General features: G+C 48.7%; 7 protein-coding genes across 7 annotated transcripts; 3 read left to right on the top strand and 4 right to left on the bottom strand.

Moving 5' to 3' along the window:
- Positions 1–488: 488 nt before the first annotated feature.
- Positions 489–2033, bottom strand: HO133_006359 (uncharacterized protein; the record flags this gene model as incomplete). The annotated part of the gene is made up of 2 exons (XM_037297257.1): positions 489–1285; positions 1340–2033. The coding sequence occupies 2 exons, from the start codon at positions 2031–2033 to the stop codon at positions 489–491; spliced, it is 1491 nt and encodes a 496-aa protein (XP_037147382.1).
- Positions 2034–2531: 498 nt separating this feature from the next.
- Positions 2532–3314, top strand: HO133_006358 (uncharacterized protein; the record flags this gene model as incomplete). Its single annotated transcript, XM_037297256.1, has 4 exons — positions 2532–2546; positions 2646–2922; positions 3003–3165; positions 3230–3314. The coding sequence occupies 4 exons, from the start codon at positions 2532–2534 to the stop codon at positions 3312–3314; spliced, it is 540 nt and encodes a 179-aa protein (XP_037147381.1).
- An 855-nt stretch (positions 3315–4169) lies between these two features.
- HO133_006357 (uncharacterized protein) lies at positions 4170–5988 on the bottom strand (the record flags this gene model as incomplete). Its single annotated transcript, XM_037297255.1, has 4 exons — positions 4170–4418; positions 4472–5390; positions 5450–5832; positions 5893–5988. The coding sequence occupies 4 exons, from the start codon at positions 5986–5988 to the stop codon at positions 4170–4172; spliced, it is 1647 nt and encodes a 548-aa protein (XP_037147380.1).
- Positions 5989–6615: 627 nt separating this feature from the next.
- HO133_006356 (uncharacterized protein) lies at positions 6616–8065 on the top strand (the record flags this gene model as incomplete). The annotated part of the gene is made up of 5 exons (XM_037297254.1): positions 6616–6645; positions 6833–6987; positions 7043–7144; positions 7196–7894; positions 7948–8065. 5 exons carry the CDS (start codon positions 6616–6618, stop codon positions 8063–8065), a joined length of 1104 nt encoding a protein of 367 aa, XP_037147379.1.
- Positions 8066–11437: 3372 nt separating this feature from the next.
- Positions 11438–12330, top strand: HO133_006355 (uncharacterized protein; the record flags this gene model as incomplete). Its single annotated transcript, XM_037297253.1, has 2 exons — positions 11438–11725; positions 11803–12330. The coding sequence occupies 2 exons, from the start codon at positions 11438–11440 to the stop codon at positions 12328–12330; spliced, it is 816 nt and encodes a 271-aa protein (XP_037147378.1).
- Positions 12331–12522: 192 nt separating this feature from the next.
- Positions 12523–13045, bottom strand: HO133_006354 (uncharacterized protein; the record flags this gene model as incomplete). The annotated part of the gene is made up of 4 exons (XM_037297252.1): positions 12523–12548; positions 12605–12814; positions 12929–12986; positions 13043–13045. 4 exons carry the CDS (start codon positions 13043–13045, stop codon positions 12523–12525), a joined length of 297 nt encoding a protein of 98 aa, XP_037147377.1.
- Positions 13046–20330: 7285 nt separating this feature from the next.
- Positions 20331–20825, bottom strand: HO133_006353 (uncharacterized protein; the record flags this gene model as incomplete). Its single annotated transcript, XM_037297251.1, has 1 exon — positions 20331–20825. The coding sequence occupies one exon, from the start codon at positions 20823–20825 to the stop codon at positions 20331–20333; it is 495 nt and encodes a 164-aa protein (XP_037147376.1).
- Between the last annotated feature and the right edge of the window lie 696 nt (positions 20826–21521).

Genomic DNA, 21521 nt, shown 5'->3' with positions numbered 1-21521 from the left:
CGGGATTTGGTTCTTGTTTTCATGATGATGGATAGAGCACACTGGATGTCAGGTGAGAACCCGCATTATCCACACTTTCCGTTGTTACATTTCCCAGCAATAGATGGCTCGTATAAATTCACACGTAAGAATCTTTTTTTGTGCTTTAGACGTGGACGATCGAACGCTATGATTTCTATTGTATTACGCGATTGTCTGGAGCATATGAAGATATGGAGCATATGAAGATATGACAAACTCTAGGCAGATGGCGTAATTGGATTATAAGTGTTTCTCCCCTTCAATGCAGAAGGGGTAGAGCCCTGTAATCGAGCGCTCATTTGAGAAGATTATACACCATGTCCCGACAATAAGGACTCCATTCCTGGGAGAATATACACGAATCGTACACCGGCCCGCATGCAACCTCAAACCCAGAACGAAGGTTGGTTTTGTACAATTAAACATCACTCCATTAGCATACCATTTGAGGTACTAGAACAAGATTGCTACCTGCTCCCATCAACTCCGATGATGCCCCTCGCCCTTCCATGCATACTTGTCGGTACCCGATCCCTCAATCCTTTGAAGCCGTCTTTGGACGATAGCGTACTAGGTGCTCTCTTCCTCGGACTTCGCCTTAGGAAGCCTCTGGCCTCTTTCTCTTCATACGCTTCATCGACTAGGACACCCGGCCCGCCGTCCTTCTTATCATCTAAGATCTGCTGACGAGAGCCTGCTGCTTGGAGCTCTGCTTTTCCGGCTGGAGGCTCAGGCTGGCGGTTTTTGATGGGTATTGATGGTAGGTCAGTAGCGTCTCGCAGATCATTTTCGTAAGGCTTTGGGTCTTGGGTGCCGCTGTCTGCGGGGTTTGAGTGTGTGACTGTGGTCTTTTCCTTATCAGTATCGAAAGCTTTTTGTGCAGCGAGGCGCGAGCGCTCGTAGCGGGCAGATACGTCTCCGCCGGTCCATACCGTGCCGAGAAGTCGGTCCCAGAAGGTAAAAAATGGTTGTGAGAAGTTCGTCTTGATGCCCCAACTCTGATGGTGCACATCGTGGTAGCCGGCATTGTTTGACGTGATGTGTTGTAGAGGGTCCCAGGGCAAAGCGTATCCACAGTGATCATCGACAGTCTTAATAGTTGAGCCTGCAAAGAAGACCATTCCTTGTCGCGTATTCATCCCAGCGAGTTTGTATGCTATACTTGCGCCAAGCGTGTCCAACAGAAATCCTTCAAATGGGTGATTGTACAGGGCACCGTAGGCATAGGGTACATACAGGCGGTGGTGGCGTGAGTGGAAGGTGGCTATTTGCACCGGTCAGCATTTTGCAATTCAAAACAGAGCTTCCAAGAACGTACTGTATAGCCACTTGTTCATATGCATCGCTCGGTGCAGGAAGTACTGCCATGTATCCACCACCAGAATTGCCAGCCCGAATTGGAGGGCGGGTACCAGAACCCAGTAGATGGCAGAAGCAAGCATGAGCTCCCAGCCAGCAAAGCCTGGCGTACCCATTTTTGAAGCACTGCCAACAACGCTCAAATTTTCCAGCGACGGGTACTGCCCTCCCTGAAGCGCACCGGCGAGCATTGGATGCGACGCTCCAAGATTCTTGGCAATCCCCCTAGCGTCCAGGCCCACAGTAGCCAGCAATCTTGGAATACTCTTCTCCGCAATCCTGATTCGTCTCGCCCACACCGCAACATCATACTGCTCCTTCCCAAAAAAGTCGTCCGGTTCCGTCATGCCAAGCACCCACCCAACAGCCGTCTGAACGACCTGCTGTATCAGCACATCCCGTATGACCTCCCATCTTGAGACCCGATTTCGCTTTGAGACTTCGGCGGGTGTGTGTAATCGGTATTGTGAAAAATAATCTTTTGTGTCGATCCAGTGGAAGAACATTGAGAGGCCCCAGTAGGCGAAGATTGGTAATAGGAGAGTGAGGAGCTTGTCGGGTATTGGAGGAAGTAAGGACGGAAGCGGAGTGAGGTGGTACTCTGGGAGGGGCGGAAGGTTCGAAAAGTCAATCATGGCCGATGCTGTAGCCATCTGGCTTTCACTGAGGTCAATGGCTGTACTGCTGACTCGGCACGCGGCGGGTGTTGGGCCTTTGCGGCCTGGAAGTACAAAAGCCCAGTGGGAATCAAGCTCAGAGATGGTAAGATTTATTAGAGATTTGTATAGTGATATTTCCGACGGCGAGGGCAGCGAAGACAGCGTGAATGAAGAGCAAAGGAGTGTGTAGAGACGGGTAACAATGAAATGCACCTTCGTGCTTTGACTGCGGTTGGTTGGACGTCACCAATTTGCCACCCTTACTCAGCCTCTCCGGGATCCTTGTCTAACTCGATAGAGTAAGCCCTCCTGGCGGCTAATGCCCGGCGTCCGCGATTTTCACCCCACTACGGATTTCAATCGCCCATCTCTGAACGAATTTTTGTCCTCGCTCGAAATTTAATAAAACTCCTTCTGGGCTTCCCTACGGACTATTCTTCTCGAATTACTTATAGACATCTTTATCCATCCACCGATCTAGAAGCTCTCACCATGATTATCTACAAGGTTTGTAGCCTCACCGCATGGAGCCCCGCTTGCCAGCATGGCAGACTGCCCAGAGAGTTCGCAACTTGAGCGCCCAATGACTGATTTCCTGCATCACAGGACATCGTCACGGGTGACGAAATCATCTCTGACACCTACAACCTCAAAAACGTTGACGACGTCGTTTACGAAGTCGACTGCAGAAAGGTCACAAAGGGCGCTGACAACATCGACATTGGCGCAAACCCTTCTGCCGAAGAACAAGAGGAGGCGCTCGAGGAGGGGACCAAACAGGTCATCGATGTGGTCGATGGGTTCAGGTTGAACTACTTGGGAGATGAGTCGAGTGGGCAGAGGGCGTTTCAAACGAAGAAGGATTTCCAGGGACAACTCAAAGGTGCGTCTGGGCTTCCGATGTACCGTAGGAGGGGGTGGTCAGCCCGAGCAAGGAATGCTGATTCAGTGTGCGATGGACAGGGTATTTGAAGAAGGTGGTTGAGAAACTTAAGGAAGCTGGCAAGGATGAGGACTTTATCAAGGGGTTCCAGAAGGGCGTGCAGGGATACTACACCAAGCATATCGTGCCCAATTTTGCCGACTTGGACTTCTACACCGGCGAGTCTATGGATCCCGATGGAATGTATGGGGTCTCCTCCAATCTATTGGACTGCCAACCTCGAATCTATATTAACGTTGCTTCGCAGGGTCGTGTTCCTCAACTACCGCGAGGACGGTGTTACACCATATGTTATTATCTGGAAGCATGGCTTGTCCGAGATGAAGGTTTAGATGCAGGAATTAGATGTCAAAATGGAGTTTGTGCGATATGCCCAACTCTGCTTTCAAAGTTGGAAGGGTTCTCTGGGCATGACCAAATGAATCACTTGCAAGTTTTGATGTATGAATGCAATGAAGACTGCACGGTCGTAACACACTTTCAGTATCTGGCGAGGATATGCAATGCCATTGTATGCCGTTGCTCTATGCTAAAAATATGCTCCGCAGATCTGGGCCCTTGGCCATAGCACTTCTCCACGGCAACATACCACTCTACTAGCAATTCGACTCTGCAAGGCATACATCTGAATATCGGAAAATGGGTCCGAAACCATAACATATTCACAACATTTCTTTCGTGGAGCTCAGTGCAAGGCTAATGGAACGTGCTCAGAAGCCACAATGTGTCCGAAGTTCTGGACTCCTATCCTCGACTGGCAAATCCTCCAATGCGTGTTTAAGCAAGCCAATACGGTTCGAAGATGCGCAGATTCGAAGAGTATTCCTTCGCCTCAGTGGCTGTCCCCTGGGCTATTTGAGTTACCAGAGGCTGGCGTTTCCCTCGCAGGTTGACAGGGTAGTCGAGGTGGAAGATTCGAGGGCAAAGGTAAATCTCGGTACGGGTGCAGTATTCCATCGTCTGGCAGGGGGTAAAATTCAGGGGTTCCGACCGAACATCAAAAAACACCCCCATAGCATGTTAGTGTAATTCAATGACGCCTGCTTTCACAACAAAATACTTAGTGTCGCGATTAATCTTTATAAGCAGATCTAAGATTCTATAATAGAAAAATAAGTCTGTGATTCTTGTCGTTCAAAAGTCGTTGTGTGATGAACATACAGATATTTGATGTTCTGCCAGACATGTTACCCCCCAGGCGCCAGACGATGGGATAAATCACGTGATCGTCCTTGCCAAATATCTGTCCACGTGGTTGAGCCAAGTCCAAGGGTCTCAAGACATGAGCCATATGATAAGAGCGCGTTGGCAACGTCCATTGCGATCATTGCATGGAATGTCGGGAAGGACGAGGTCTCCGCATCTGCTTTCTGGGTTGGCAAATTGCGGATATTCAAAGTCTTGAGGTATTTAAACCGACTAAACTGATAAAGATGCTTGCGAATCAATAAGCCTTTGTCTTCTGTTAACAGCGCGATAGTTGACTTACCGCATGGTCTCCACTGGTGAGAGCGTCCACGGCCAACCCAAGCTCTCGTAGATTAGGGCAATTTTCAACGATCTTGTCAAGGGAACTAGACATCATAAATGCAGTAGCTGTATTGGTAGATTCATCAAGCTTTGTCCGAGCACCTTGTCTTTGGTCCCAAACTAACGTCCGCAGAGTTGATCCATGGTTGCCAACGAAGCAATCCGGGGGCAAGAAGGGACCAGAACCTTCGAGCAGGACAGCCAGGTGTACAAGCCCTTTTGAGGCAAGCAGGAAGGCCTTTAAGCCGTCTTGAAATGACGCGTCGGAGCATTCTTGTCTTAGTCTGAAGCTACGAAGCTGAGGTAATAGCGGTGGCGCATCTGGAATTCGCTGAGGAGATAGCGTGGGGAAGCCTTGCCTCAAATTGAAACAAGACTCCAAGCAAAGCGAAGTGAGCTTTTGAATGTCCAACATTGTGGGTGCTCCAATCTTGGGGGTAATGCCACAATCAATCCCAACGAGGTGGAGCGATTCAAGAGTCAAAATCGACGTCCGTAGACTTGATTGTTCGTCAAGCTTGCTGGAACCCTGGGTTGGAAGGCTCTTGCGTATACCATCATCCAGGTCTTGGGTAAAGTCCGATGCTTCGCTCGCGGTCAAGGAATCTTGCCTGCCAAGATATGACTGCGCAAGGAATGTCTCGCAGCCAAGTTTCAAATGAGTCAACGAATTATGGCTGCTGGCCACAGACTTTGACGCCCAAAACAATGCAAAGTACGGATACATACCTCCAGCATCAAGTGTAGTGAGTGCGGAAAAGTCCACTTCGGAAGTACAAGGAGAGATGTTGTAGATTTGAAGGGTTGTGAGGCAATGACCGTGACGTCTAGCGACAAGCTCAAGCGTCTTTCTCGATATTCTGGTAGCGTGACACCAACTGCGTGTGTAAGAATGAGCGCTATTGTGATCCAAGATTGGGCGGGACGAACGACTCACCGGAAGGTTTGTAGGCACCCGTTCGGGACTTTGCTGATCAGCAGCCGTAGGAGAATGTTCAGCACCTTAGGTTGGTAGTGCCTTTGACCACAGTCATCGTCTTGGTCCTCCCAGTTACCGCCATCACCGAAGTCCAAGCCGTCATCCTCAGGGTCGTACGATTCACATGGTGCCCCGAATTCATCATTCTGCATAGAGATGATGATACTCCTAGTGAACTGCAACCCTTCAGCACCAGAATCGAGAAGGGCTTCCAAGAACATTGCCGATGACCAATGACGGGGAAGGACGATAGAAAGCTCTCTGTAGAGCCTGGGCTGCATGGCAGAATTGAGCTGTTTGCAGGTTCTACTTAGACTGTTGAGTTGGGAAGGCCGGTAGAGCTGGGACTGCTGTCAGCTGGAGGCCATGTTCTGGAAGGATATCTCCATGGTTTAACGAACACATGAGGCGATTTTGTCTAATGTTTCCACCGGGAGTGCGGTGAGCCTTGAAGCTTTCAAGCGGGCGGACACTTTCAACCCCGCATCTAAATCCATAATGATGGCGGACGAGTATTCGAACTATGAATTGTTGTGACTCCGTACAGTTAATGTAGGCGTTATCAAAATAAAGTAATGACGAAGGAGTAGGGTGTTGAGGGTGAAAGCATAAAGGCGTGTGAAATTACAATGAACGGGCAAGAACCATCCCCAAGGCGCGATGTCTTCTACATAGCCCTGATTCTTTGGTTTCAATGAAGAGCTTCTCACCCAGGACGTGGCTGACTAGCATGACTTGCGTACTTTAGTTGACCATCGTGCCGCTTAGAGACATTGTCACCCGCAGCCAAAGAAGTAAGGACTGTGAGATACTACGGCATCACTTGGCAGATCACAGTCGCCAGCCCGCGAGAAGCAGGTCCTTCGGTGTCATTCGTCTCGAAGCTAGCTTAACTTAAGACGGCCCTGCAATGCTTAGAGAGGCTGGAGATTACGATCTTTACAAGATTTCTTCGGATGTGCATGCCGAACTATCGCCGGGATAACCCCGAGTTTTACCCGGAGAGCCGCTATTCCCAGCATTAAAGACTGACGCTAGGCTAAAAGGATGAGGGAAGCGTCGGAGGACTGGTTCTGCAATCGAACGTCGTGCAGACTTGGCAGAACACTGTTTCAAAAACCGCAATGTCGCGAACCGATGGAGATGCAGAACATGTCAGTGGTTACTTCTACAGGGCAGCTGCGAGCGATTGCTCCGACGGCCATCTCGCGAGGAAACAGTTCAATTACACATTGAGCATCTTCCATCAGTAGATCTTGAGTCATCTAAGCACAGGAAGAAGCTATAATCATTGCTGCGGGCCCGTAGCTAAGCAGGGCTAACATACTTGATGTTGGATAGGAACCTTCTAAGCCGGACCATAACTCGAAGGCAAGCAGTAGCTCGGCAGACCACGAGGAAACAACCGCAGTCAATGGATTGAATGGAGGCCTGGAGCCTGGAAACTTACTCCATGTTGACCACAAGCCACGCTTATTGCTGATGGGCTTGAAGAGGTACATGCTGGCTCTGCTTCCAGACATTCGCTCATACACTGACCACTGTCCGTAGGAGTGGGAAGTCGTCGATATCAAACGTTGTTTTTCGTAAGATGGCGCCTCACGAAACGTTATTCCTGGAAACCACCACGACGATCCGCAAAGAGGCCATGCAGTGAGTTGTGCTTCAAGGTGCTTTTGGACGCTGACCAACCACGATTCTCAGCTCGTTCATGGACTTCCAAGTATGGGATCTGCCAGGCCAGATCGACTACTTAGATCCAGAATTCGACGCAGAAAGTATCTTCGGCGGCGTTGGCGCAATGATCTGGGTCCTCGACGCGATAGACAACTACATGGAGCCAGTCAGCCGCCTAACAGAAACGATCTTGCATCTACAGCATTCCTACCCCGACATCAAGTACTCAGTCTTCATTCACAAGGTTGACTCCCTCACCGAAGACTTTCGCGACGACACAATGCGAGATGTACGTCAGCGCATCACGGATGACCTCTACGATGCTGGCCTTGAAAACCCACCCATCACCTATTACGGCACTTCGATCTATGATCACAGTATTTTTGAAGCGTTCAGCAAAGTCATGCAAGGACTCGTACCTCAGCTTCCGACGTTTGAGGCTCTGCTCAATACTGTTTCGGCATCGTGCAGATTCGAAAAGGCCTACCTGTTCGATGTCTACAGCAAAGTCTATATTGCTTCAGATACGACCCCTATAGACATGAAAGCTTATGAGCTTTGTGCGGACTTGATCGATATCATCGTGGATATGTCCGAGGTGTATGGCTGGGATCGAGGAAAGGATCAGCAGGAGATCGATCCCTCGAAAGCCGTGGCAGCTCAAAGTGCAGAGTCTTTCGTCAGCAACATTAAAGGCTATCATTTGTATCTCAAGGAGATCAACAGGTGAGCGCTCTAATAGCACGGACTCAGAAGGAGATAAGACTGACCGTTTGCAGAAATCTGTCATTCATCGGCATCTCCAACAATTCCGATTTTGAGTCTGGCAAGGTTCTCGTCGACCAAAACATGCAAGCATTTCAGGATACGTTGCTTAAGGTTTTTCCGCGCGGTTGACAAATCATTTTAAGGATCCGGACGGCGCTGGGGGGTGGAGTATCGTCCCCGGAGTTTGAGGGCAAGTATCTTAGAACATCTATCTTACAAATTTCTGAAGCCGCACTTGCTGCTTGTTGCATGAGGACATATAGCACTATGTCGGGCTTCAACCCGAGCTTCTAATTGGATGTGCGCTTTTACCTCTCCGCCTTTTCTTCGTCTAGAGCTGACCTTCAGGCAGAGATTGGGTAACTAGCGGTTTATAGCCCTCGCCAGTGCACCTTTCCAAAAATGCTAGTATATTCTTTTACCTTGGGTAAAATGAGGCTACAATCCTTAAAAATCTTTCAAACATATCTATGATCGCTCTTTTTTTTTGTCATTCTCTAGGGCTTGTGACTGTCATATGTGCAAAAGATGCGACGAACCGCCATCCTTGGTGATGAATTGAAATCAGAATTCGTCGATGCATGGTAATCGTATCGCGAACAACCACTCGTTGATACTCTTCTAGGCATATACAGAAGTCAAATTGACAGAGAGACGCAACATTCTGCCAGTTGTGCGGGAATCTCCAAGTATCCGAAATCTTTGATTGATTCGCACGTAGACCTCTATAATAAGTACTCTATCTTGTTTCTCCAAGCGCACATTGACATCAAATCTGCACAAGGGATTGGAGTCTCTGTCATGGGGCTGTTGATTGTTGTAGGCACTATCTTTAGACATGTTTTCCATGAAAGAATGAAGACCTTGAAGATGTCTCTGTGTATTTTTCTGGCATCAGTCCACCGGGCCAACTAGCATCAAAATCTAGTAACTACTTCCGATCATCTACATGCCATTTCATCAAACACTACCTTCTCCTCCGCCCCAAGAAAAGTCTTCCAGATACCGAGGTTTCGCTAATGCATGTAGCCGAAAGCATTGGCCATATGTGGCCACAGATCGCCTCTGTTCTTCCCCACCTCATCTTCAGTGATGGTCGTCAAGACAACCGCAAACGTTGTGCCCTTTGATTTCTCAGCCGCTGACGATTGGTAGTTGCTATGGGGTTCCCGCAAGACGAAGATTAGGACTTTGGTCTAGAAGTGGTAGACGATGGAGGTGAACTTCTAGCTAGTACGACGATCCCTCCCATTCAAAAAAACAACGGCTTCGGAGACTCAGAAAGTGCCGGAGATTCTGGCAACTTCGATGGCTCCCCAGTGTGAATCGGCTGCCCTAAGTGTGCGCGGCATTCCTTTGGAGCCTGCGCCTGCTTCGAGTCTGTCCAATGTATTTCTCTCAAGGCTCTGTCAACGAATTGAAGATGCCACTTACGGTGCCTAGAATGTACCAAAGAGAGACCCATGCGCGGATGACTGAGTTTCTAAGCGCAACTCGACGCCCATATACTTGGAAACCTTTCCTCCTCGAGGGCGTCTGTCTGCGGACACCCCACACCTCCAAGAATTCAACAATGGGCCATGGAAGATGCCGGTGTGGACTACGAACGACATCGCACATCCTAACGCCTTTGGATCCTCGGAAGCATATGATGAACGGGTACTTCACTCAGCCCACGTCTTTGCTGAGCACGCGCTGAGGCAAGGGAGTCTATACCCAATGAGTTTCAACCCGAGTATACCATTCGCTCTCTGGGACGTGTCTCGTGCGCCAAGCCCCTTTCCGACCGAAACGTAAGCAGCCCATCCTGGTGGTCCCGCTTTTCCTGTCACCACACAGCCTGCCCGGTGGACCTATAGCTATGCATTTAATGCCAATCCCCAGGTTTTTGTCGCCGCAAATGTATCAGAAAGCTAGTCAGGACACTCCGGAAGTTTCTTGATGGAGCACACCCCCAACGGACAAGAGACTCTGGGCATTGATCAGGTAGTAAATGCAGTATCAGGTTATGTAGGAAATAGACCACTGCTCCCGGCCATAGACCATCAATCGAGGAAGCCATGCGGATGATGTTGCGAAGAGAACATGATGATATGGTCAAGCAGCTCAAGTGGAAGCTTTTTCAAGCCGGACACAAGCCATGGTTCGAGACCTTCCTCACCTTCGTTGTCGCTCTATCCAACGTCGAATACGTACATTCGAACGCAGTCGGGTGGATAGAATGCCAAGAGAGAAGTGTAATTGTGAAGACTTGTTCTCAGTGTCCAACCTCACTAATGCCGTTGTGTAGACGCTGTGGACTAGTACTCATGGTGACAAGCGGTCTAGGCGGTAATGGTCAGAAGATAGAGGTCGAAGTTCTACACGAGATTCGTCTCCTTACTAGGAGTCACAAGCGCGAAGTCAGTGCGCTGTCGATACAGTCTCGGAAGCGCCCATGAAAATCGAAACCCGCAAACCCATTTCCATTATGTACCTAGACTTCTGTGCTGAGGATTTTGAAAGGCATTGAGAGCTTGTAAAACGATTATGTTGTTCGATGAATTGGATGTCGCCAGGCTAATCGTCAAGCTCGATGGAAACCTGCTCGGCAACAGTTTGAACCATGTTGAGAGCTTTCATTAATAGGTCTCATGCAACTCTACGTCGCAGGCCAATGAGTACGCCTCAGCAGGACCTCATTGCATACACTAAAATCGAATGCCTTCGCAAGAGTAATGAGAAGGAAGGATTTTGCTTATGTGATACTATTTTTGAGGCATCCGTGTGAGCGCTGTAGCCAACCAATGGATTGGCTCTCCAAGAAACTCGTTCCGACAATCTCAAATGTACTTTGACTGGCTTCTAGCCACAGTTGTTCACACTTCATTTATACGATAGTGACATTTAAAGATGTAAACTTAGCTAGCCGTCAGCGTACTTGGTAGAAAGATCCTAGCTTTCGCCATCTTGATTAACATGAAGCCGCACTATGTGAAGCATGCCTTACCGTAGATTGAATACCTTTGACCCAGTTGTACCCAACCCGACGCATCGAGCTGGTTCGGGATCGAGTTGGGTGCGTCATTATGGATACAGCCCCGACTTTTTTTTTCAAAATTAGGAACCAATGAGTTGCAGCGGCAAAAGTTTTGGGCTTGTGAGCCACAAAAGATAACAAATTACAGGAAGTCATGTGAACGGGAAGAGGTCAACATGGGCTTCAAGTCCAAAAGGTAGGTCAACGATAACTTGTAATGTTGCAGTACTCATAGAGGATGGTGGCAAAGAACCTTGATTTTTCGCCGATGTCAGCTACCTACGACTGACATCAATGGACGATATCTAAGGGATGTTGGCCAGAACATAACGCCAAATACTGTCCAGAAGAGCTTCATATTCTGGCTTAAGAAAGATAGCAAGAGTGTTCGTGTGTGAGATTTGGAAAGGACTGCACCTCTATTGTTTGCCCTCTAGCACAAACTTAGCTTCAAAGATAGAGTACCGTAAACCTCGTCCACAATGACCGCTTTGCGCTCACGCGCCAACCTACCACCCAAAGACCGCCATTCTCCTTCCGCAGCTCCTTTCACTGCCGAAGATGGACCTTCCGATTCCACCTCCAAGCCCGAACCCTACCTATCAGACCCAGAGGAAGGCCCCAGCCGCCTCTCCCTTCTCGACATCCTCCGCGTCCTCGGCGGGCTTTTCCTCCTCTCCAGCACGCTGTCCTACTTCATAACCGGCGACTCCATACTCTGGGGCTATAGACCTGCAATCACGAGGCCGGCGAGGATAAAAGCCTGGCTGGTGAGGAGACCTTACTCGTGGTCCTTTCTCTCCGATTTCCATGGACAGACTCGCAGCTAACACTCCGCCTCTCCTAGCGCGGTCCCTACGATCTGACAGACGCTCAATTATCCATATTCAATGGCACCGAACCTACTCTTCCCATTCTCGTTGCTGTCAATGGCACCATCTATGACGTCTCTGCCTCCCCGCACTTCTACGGCCCGGGCGGTAGCTACTCGTTCTTCGCAGGCAGGGATGCGACGAGGTCGTTTGTGACAGGGTGTTTTGATACGGATCTGAACGGAGATTTGAGGGGCGTGGAGGAGATGTTTATGCCTCTTGAGGGGGAGGCGGGAGATGATCCTACAAAGGAAGGGAGAAGGGAGAGGAAGCTACGGAGGGAAAGGGAGAAGAGGACGGCTAGGAAGAAGGTGGAGGAGACTGTGAGGGGTTGGGAGAGAATGTTTGATGGGGGAAAAGATGGGAAGTACTTTAAGGTTGGGAAGGTAGATAGAGGTCCGGGTTCTGGATGGGAAGGATGGGGGGAGGTGAAGGAGTTGTGTCAGAAGGCGAGGGAGGGGAGGCCGCGGAGGACGGCGGAGGAGGTGGGGGGAAGGGGATGAGGGCTGTCTGTATTGTCTGCGGATAACGGCGTCTGTGTGCTACATCATGTAAAAGCTTTGAAATGTCCATGAAGCTCCCCGAGTGAATCTCAGAAGTACTCCATTGATGCTACCGTTGGAAAATGGCCTGGCGTACACAAGTCTCAGCGCTTCCACCACCTACATTTCCTTCCCTCATCCACATATTCGCATCTACTCAGCAGCAGTCACAGCTCTCGCTATCCAGGTATTAGCCTCCATCTCCCAACTCCCAAACGGCCTGGTCAAAACTCACTGTAGATGCTCAGCTTGCTGTGTCCAACCACCTTTTTGATCTGACCCTTCTCCTCCAAGTCATTCAGCGCCTTCCTTGCGAGACTGCCATTGATCTTCAGTCTGTCCACGAGCGTGGCCACTGTGATGAGACGGTAGGATTGGACGTCTTTGTAGAGTTTGTCGGAGGTGGCTTTGTCGAGGATGACGGCGTGGTTGGCCTTGTCCTTGACTTTTGAGCGACAACGGGATCAGCGAGAGGTCTGAGGCAATGCCTCTGCGCAGGCAGAGATGATGTGGAAGGACTGGAGAACGGAGAGTGTGAGGGAATGAAGGCGCAACGTACCCTTGCCCTTTGACCACTTCTTCTTTTGCTTCTTGCCGGCAGATGCTGCTGCGGGTGCCTAGGTAGGAGGTCAGCTTCTTCGCTTCAACATCCCTTCCAAAAGTCCGCGCTTACCATGATTGCGATTGCTGGAAGATGGTAGTTATTGTCGTTGATGAAGTTCGCTCATGCAAATCGAGTGTGGGGCTTAAGCGACCCTAGTGTGAATTGAGGTTAGCGCGAGGCTCTAGGGCTGAGCTGGAGATCCTCTCTCCTGTTGATCTACGAAAGAACGAAAATGCTGGGAACGTCTGCTTGCGAAACCAAAGCCGCAGAGGTCACCCAATGAACATCAAATGCTGATTCTGCCTGGCTCTTGCCTCCTCACTCGTGCACTCATAGGGAATTCTTCACCTTCGGCTACAGATGGGATCCTTCTCTCGAACACTCCCGAAACGCACCATAATTACCTTACACATCTCTCATTACCTACATACGTATGTCTTCGCTTCAACAGCTTGTACATACAAGACTTCTACGTTGTGTCACCAATGCTGTTCTGGTTGCGCAACTTTCTCACAATGAAAGGTACCAGCCGGCCGATGATTACTTGCAGCTTTGGCTCGGAGCATTGCATCTGCTCTGATGTGCAATGATATACTTTGCACTTTGTCACCTCTCAGTGTTTGCTGTTATGGGCGTTCTTGAGATTCCTTCTGGATTGTGTCCACTTCTTCACTGAAAGCCTGCTTACTATATAGATAAATCCTCGGCCTTTGCAAGGCATCCTTCATGTTTGCGATGCTTTGCTTTTGAGCCCAGGAAAGTTCATAGATATGCCCATCCTAACTTCTTTGCACTTGTGCTGCGGAAAAAGATCACTCCAGGGTTGCTGTTGCAGAGGGTGCGTTGACTACGATGATGATGCATTTGTATATGAGAACGCGGAAATCAACTCGTTTTCATGTATTACTTCGCTGGGGATGAACGAGGGGTCGCAACCATCTGGGGGCGAGAGAAATTGCCTTGTGTCACATTGCACACGCTTCATTACCATCTATCAATCTATCTTAACTCACGCTCAGCTTTCAAGCCAAAATCTGCAGACTTCTTCCAACTGATATGGCTGTGGTATGCATGCCTCAAAAAGCTGACAATGGAGGTCTCATGCGACATAGTGCCAGTATGGGCTGAGGAGCTTGCTTCTGCCCCAACTTAGAACGGAGGAATCTAGAGTACGACGTCGAAGCTAATGGCAAACATCATTAGGAGATGCTCTGACAGAGAGAGTCATCAATGTTCGCTGCCCGGTCTTCTGGGGAGATGTTTGCTGGTGATAAGGTAAGCTTTCTGCCATGTGGTCTTTTCGCCGCAGAAGCCTGTCTTGTCTGTATGTCGAGAGGATGTTTGTTCTTCGCCGCTGTTACACGATCCCGCTTCCCCTCTTCATGCTCCGGTGAGTCGAGATTATCCATGGTATATCTTGGAGGTCATGTAATCTATAGCTTCAGTACAATCTGCCTCAGTTGCTAGCATTCCTATTTGAAATTCGAAAATGTTCTCCAGCTTCCAGTCTCTATATCTTAGTCGGTAGGGTGAAAGACTCTTGAATGGCTTGTTCCCAACATTTCACCATGGGCCGATGCCTTAGAGACAAGGATTTACATCGCCGAAGAGGATACAAGGCAGATCAGTGGAGCTGCTTGCGAGATCCTAATTCATCATGCAAGCCAACTTCCACAGTTCAGACATCGCCAATACGAAAGTACAAATCGAATGGTCAAACTTTTTGTGATTGGGCTTTGCGACCAGCTTTTGATCACACTACTGTTCAAATCAGGGTTTCCCTTTCCCAAGAGGCCACCACCACTCTTTGATAGTACCTGACTTTGGAGATGGAGTGGGAAGACCTTCGTCTATACATGCATAGATTAGGCACCTTACACGCACAGATTAGGCACCTCCAAATGAGCACGATTTGGTCAACTGCTCAATTAAGTATCAGGCCTTATTCTTTGCTTGGGTTCGCCGCCTCCTTTCTCACCCCAAATCATTCATCAGCACAAGATGGCGCATCAAGAATGATAGACCCCATTGTATACGGACAATAGCATTGCAGTGCAGCTAGCTAACGCTCCCAAGGAAAACCCTATCATTGACGAGCCGCTGCCAAACTTCACATCAGTGAAGAGACCTCGAAGCTCACTTCGAGCTATCAGCAATCAATATTCACCTGAAATCCATAGTTTCATCAGAAGGGACGCCTCGAAAGTTTTCAGTGAACTACAAGACAAGTATTTGCATGTGCAGCATCTTCGAACCAAACCTCAGAAGTCTCTATGGAGCAAAGCGGGCTGCTATTTGGCGGAAATTCGAACATAACAAGCAATTTTCGACCCGAAACGAATTAACAGATGCTACAAAAAAGGTGTTCTAGTACTTCAGGATATTACCATGCTTCAAAGGTCAGCAAACGATGTCGCCCCTCTGTCGAAAGTTATCGTTGAAGTACGCAAGCAAGTTCAAGATATCATCAAAGCATGATCCAGAGTGCTCCCTCCAATTTTGCCAAAGTCGAGATATATGTTATCTCACATCAGAAAGCCAAGAATAATTGGGACGTATTCATCAATCGATACAACACAGAGATACAACGATCTGCAGAAATGGAGTATAAGCACAACACGCTCCTCATCATATGATACGAGCCTCTCTTCACACTGAGCTAGATCAAAAGATGAGAAGTGGATGTCAAAGCACATACGCAGGCTGCTGCAGATCTAAAATTTGGACCAGCAGGGCTGGCGATCGCAGAACTCGACCTTGACATGGAGATCAAGCAATTGAGGCTTAATCTGAAAAGAGCTCGCGAACGGGAAGTTCTTGACTAACAGTGTGCGTGTAGCAACATCAACAAAATGATGTCGCTCAATCTACGCATTGGTCTGTAACTGGCTTGGTGACGAAGGCCGGTGACAAGTTTCAGTCTCCACGTACGTACCCTGTGGGCTTTTTAGCCTGTGAAAAGGCAAGAGAACTGCAAGCACTTGATACCCTTTTGGGCTCTCACAGAATAGTAAGGTGGAAGTATTCCATGATAATAACTGGTCATTGCCCTTTGTGCCACAATCATGAGCTCTGAAGGGAACTATAAAAATTTGCAACAGAGAAGGTCGAGTATTGAGCTGGGCGAAGTGAGAATCTCGAATATATCGATCTGAACTCGCAGGCAATCATGTACAAATCTGGCTAAAAGAATCAGTGAATGACCGGTCGGAAGCAACAAAACAGCTCGTCGAGATACAAAGGGAGATGACAGAGAAGAAGGATCAGGAATTGTGGACGGCAATAGGAATTCAATCGGAGATCAGGTTGGCTAACTCGGAGACTTTCGAGGCTCAACTCGAAGACATCGCCACTAAGGAACGGTAGAATCTCGTGCTGAAATCAGAAGTCCGAGGAGAAAGCCGTAAGGCGGATGAGCTTGACAGACGACTGATTACTTCGAGAGAGGAGAATCGTCAACTGGGATCAGAAGTCCGAGAAGGGAATGAGCAAGTGTCCAAGCTGCAGTCACAAGTCCGCTTTACCAAAAACAGCTCAGAATCAGAGCAGAGTCATCTGAATCTCTTCAAAACGAAATCGATGATGCTAAATTTTCGAAAGCTAGTCAAAGAAATGCCCACTACAGCTTTCGCAAAACCAGATCCTACGAGTCTTCCATAAGTAGCAAAGAGCCCTCAGCTCAAGCAGACCACGCCTTCTAGTACCAGTCATAATATCGTCCTCGATGATCGAGGGACTACAGCTTCTTCCACAGTCTTTCCCGTAGGCCTTCTCCACCTTCTCCACCTACTCCGAACTGGTCTCCGGCATTTCAGACCAGGAACACACCGCCCTCTCCTCCATCTGGGCAGTTTTACGGCGACTGAGGGGAAGAAGCCAATGAGGAAGATTATATTGGCATTGGCGTAGCACCCGAGCCTCAACCGTTCTATCCTGGTAACCATGATTCTTTCGTCTTCCAAATCTGCTTAAAAGTCAGCCTTCGATTTTCTCGAAGTCTAAGCTATCTTCGAGATTGCATTCACAGTCGCTAGATCTCCACTCCAGCCATGCTATCCATTTTTCTCTTCAAGCCTCGATATGCTGTCTCACTGCTCTACAAGCTTAAGAATTCAACACACTTTCAAATTATCGTTGCCAGGTCACTTGTCGCCACTTGTATTTTGATCATCGAGAGTAGACACAACGTTTCAAATCAGCAGTCAGCCGTGTTACTTCAGATCCCTGCTCCGTTCTCTTTTCCTTGGATACAATTGACCTTACCAGCGAGCCTTTACCCAGTCTACAAGCATGAGTAGAACCGAGACAACCTCTTCTGCTCTAAATTGTACCTTAATACCGGTTCATGGTACATTTCTTTTGACCTCCAATCAATTCTGGTGATATCCGAACTTGGCTAGATGTCATTGGAGGCTATGTGTTTCTGGGGGGGCAGCGTGAGAGAACTCAATCCGGACAATTCATTCAACCTGTGAAAGTCAGTTGCCACAAGAGCTTGAGCTCAACGCCTTTGAAATTTTTATTGCTGCACGTGAAAGGCTTTCCTGCAGAGACTTCTGTCTGCCCGACAGGATATTCTCTTCGGCGCAGAGTCGATAAGAACATAATCTCAAACAGATTCCTCGAGATTGACATATGCACCTCTTTTCAGGCGACGGCCTCGTCAACGATATTTCACCTATTCGACAGGAGGATTCCGTCCTACCGTAGGAAGCCTCTCAGATCGACCACGAGAGATCCGACGTTCCTTTCACTCTCTAAGATTTTCGACTCGTCCATAGCTTTCTCGTCCATATTCTCATCGAGCGCAAAATGTCGCTCGACAAATACATGACGTTTGCAAACCGCACCTGATCAGAGAAAATCCGAAATCCGTATGCAGGACAAATCAAGCGAATCCAAAGTTTACTCATGGCTGTGACTACTGTCCGCCCCAAAACGCTTCTTGGCTTGGAGCCTGTCGATTTCCAAGATGTCGGGTTCGAGTTGATGAGAACGTCTCATTATCATATTAGAAAAGACCCATGGTCAAGAAGACAGTGCAAGCAATTGCCGAGGTCAAGAACAAAACCAGTGAAAACATGATCGGATTCAAAAGCACTTGTATTTGGTCTACCCGCTGGAGTCAATGAGCTTGTCAGAAAGTTTTCATACCCTCACAAGGCCATTATGCAGACGTCGGACACACTTCGCTCTCCGCTGCTTGCCCTCCCCATCGAACTCAGATTGCAGATTCTCACCTACCTCCCAAACGATTCTCAACCATCTCTGATGTTGCTCCGTCGAACACCTTCCTCCTTCCGTAAGGACACTCCCCGCCCAAGACTGCATCGGCGTCGATAGTCGAATCAAGCGAATACGGATGTTGGTCGCCGAGCACAGATACCGACTCCTCTTCGCTCCTAATCACTAAGCACGCTACGGTTCTTGTCTCGAAGTCCTGGAAGGCCGGGGTTTGATTACTACCAATCTGAAAAGTTCAAATTCGCTGCTGTCTGTGTGGGGCTTGGTGCAAAAGCACGGCCGCTGGGTGCAACTTGTGCGTTCGGACGCAGAGGCGACGGCCGTCGGACTGAAGACTCGAAACTTGGGAAATAAGAGTAGGCGGCATTATCTTGCCCATCAAATTTAATGCTGACGGCAGTAGGCTATCGTGGCAAAGGCAACTAGGAGGATATTGGATGTGAGAGGTTACTGCAACACAGCGCAAAGGAGCTTGTTCCCGAGCCACAAGAAAGTCGGAAAGCTTGGGTCATAACACTCACTAGCAATGGAGACGAGGTCTCGAGGATAGACTTGTGCAGTGGATGCCAACTAGCGTCTGGCTTCGCCTGTGTATACTGGATTACGAATTCTCTCGGTGCATAGTGCGGTACAACCTCCTTTTCTAGGCTAAGAAGTTGAAGGCTGGAAAATTCCAATGGGCTATCTGGGCGATTATCTCAGCACCGCAGTGAGGTTCAGTATTCGATATTCCGAATTCAGTGGCTGGGTAGTAACTTATGTTGTCGCTTCAACACCGTCAAGCATTTCTCACCGTGCCATGCGTATCAACACCACACATCTCATTATAAGCTTAGTTGCACTCAATCGTCGTACTTCTCGCACTTTTCCAGGGCCCAGCGACCTTGATTAGCCACCATGATCCATGAAGAAGCATACAACCCAACAGGACAGCTCCTCCGTCGCCATCCTTCGTAGCGCTCCCACGTTTTGCAGAGACTACACGGATGACGTCCGACCAGATGCAAAGAAACCTTTCAAAAATCAGGCCCAATACCCTTAATCTAGGTTTGATGCTTCGATCAGCCTAACAGCTTGAAGCACAAGCCGAAAAAGGCGGCCCGGGCAGTCGATTCGTCATCGCCTTCGCCAACTCAGACAGTGTAACAGTTTCTTCCGAGAGTTGGAGACTGATAAAGTCAGCTCTATGCTTCGCTAGACGTCGACTTCATACTATTCAACAGTGCTGAATGGAATGGCAGGTTAAGAATAGATGGCTTCCTTGGGGTGGTCTAAATGGTTTGCACAATGAGAACCACTTCGGTGTATTCAGACTAAAGTCGCTAGTCGAGGCTATGCATACTGGAATTCCATCTGCAGATGCGGGCTTCCGTTTTCAGTGAGATAGCAAGTCTTGGTTTACCTTTTCGAAGAAAGCGAGGGCCTATGATTCGTGATACTGCGCCGTTCCCATCCGGTGCTCCGACGCCAGGGCCCTCCCAAACGCCTCACTTCGATTACGACCCTTGCCATCAGACAATAGTAACTCCTATCCGCAGAGCTGAACCACCCGTATATCTTCCATCACGTTACGGATATGCAATTATTTTTTGGAAAATTGAGGAGCTAGACATCTGTTCCAGTATTGAGCAAAGGCTGATGGCTGATGCCCGGCTGACTGTGATGGTTCTTTAATGGCGCTAGCGATAAAGGGTCTAGGACTGTTTGTACTTGACGGGCGTGGCTCTTGATTGCTAAAGCACTTAGAGCACACCAAGTCTCTGACAGACTGGCAAAGATTTCCCAGTACAGTGGTTGTTGGAATATAGTGATCAATCAAGAAAATGGCATGCATGCTTGAACCAGGTTCCACACTTGTGGAAGTGAAGAGCCTGATGACTCGTAAGCAGGAGAGAGTAGACTTCAATATTTGCTGGCAACACTATCAGAGACTACGACAAAGGTATGAATTCGTCATATAGATTCAAACATAGTTCTCACAGTGTCAACTGAAACTTCCGTCAAGTTCCATTATGCTAGAATACATCCGCTCACGCCCGCCATCGACAGCTTCTTTGAAGAAGTCATCACGCGCTCCCTCGTTGTTGGCTTCCTGTCAAGTTCCTTCGAAAGCCTACGTTGGACGCCCGAAAGACTTGAGTGGTGGAAACGTCAAAGTACGCCGCATTTCAACAGCCGTGAGATGACGTGGGCCGCCGAATATATCATGCCAGTCCGCATCCCTGAGTCGTTGTTGTGCGAGATAGAGCTCCGTGTACAGCGCGTGGATGGTATCCGAACTGACCTTCGTCAACCGCGCAACCTCCGTCAGAGTCTTCGGTGCACCGCGAACATGCGAGGCCATGTAGACGGAAGCTGCGGATAATTCTAGCTCGGAGTAGCGGTGGAGCGGGGTTCCGGGATACTCGGAAGCTGCGATCGTGCGGGCGAGTTCGGCGGTGGATAGGTCGAGGGCGAGTTGGTAGCAGAAGCGGAATGTGAGAGCTGAGAAGTTGTGTCGTTTGGCATTTTCTCGGACCACTCGGGCCAGGTAGTCGGCGTCTTTTTCTGATCTGCCTTGAGATTCGTCGCGGTTCTTCATTCCTAGAAGTTGAGTGAGTTTAGGCATGCTGATGTGAGAAAGCCAGTTGCGGTTAATCGAGTCGTGTAAAGAGATTTCTTTGGTTGTTGTTGAGTAACGGGAATGAAGTGTTCTAAGACTTGACAAGTGAAGAGAAATGAGTGGAGTTCGGAAATATTTGAAGAAGGTGGTAGGCACGTGGATATATAGACTAAGGAAGGATCCTTTATGGACGGAAAGCCTCTTGTACTTGACTCTTCAACACCTCTCAATACTTTGTTCAGCTCCATTGACTTCTGGCGTCATGTATCTTTATGTGTACAGTATTTTCGTGTTGAAAGAAAATTGTGTTCATGTGTATTAAGACTCCTGCCTTTGTTCTAAAGTGGCTTTGTTTTTTCTTGGAAGTTGAGAAGAGCTTATGACATGCACAAAGAACAGTCAGATCTGGGAGTACGCAGATTGAAGAGTATTCGTAATTTAGATTGGTGCCATCGAAAGATGTCAACAGCAAATTAGGGTCTGTACATCGGCCACATAGTAAATAAAAAAGCTTCTTCAAGAGTCTCAAACTTGCTTAGACGGCATAAGTCGACCTGAATGCCGGTGTTCTGATTGTTGGTAGTCGTTAGTAGATCACGAAACAAGCAGCTCCAGCACGCAGTGTGGGCCATGATGAGATGGCGCAGTAAGCTGGTCTCCGACCGCATTTCAGCTCACCGAGAACGAGTCATCGCCAATCTT

This window comes from Letharia lupina, assembly GCF_014066315.1.
Source record: "Letharia lupina isolate WasteWater1 chromosome Unknown contig_24, whole genome shotgun sequence".
Lineage (NCBI taxonomy): Eukaryota > Fungi > Ascomycota > Lecanoromycetes > Lecanorales > Parmeliaceae > Letharia > Letharia lupina.
The sequence above is the reverse complement of the archived record's forward strand: the minus strand, read 5'-3'. Positions and strand labels throughout refer to the sequence as shown.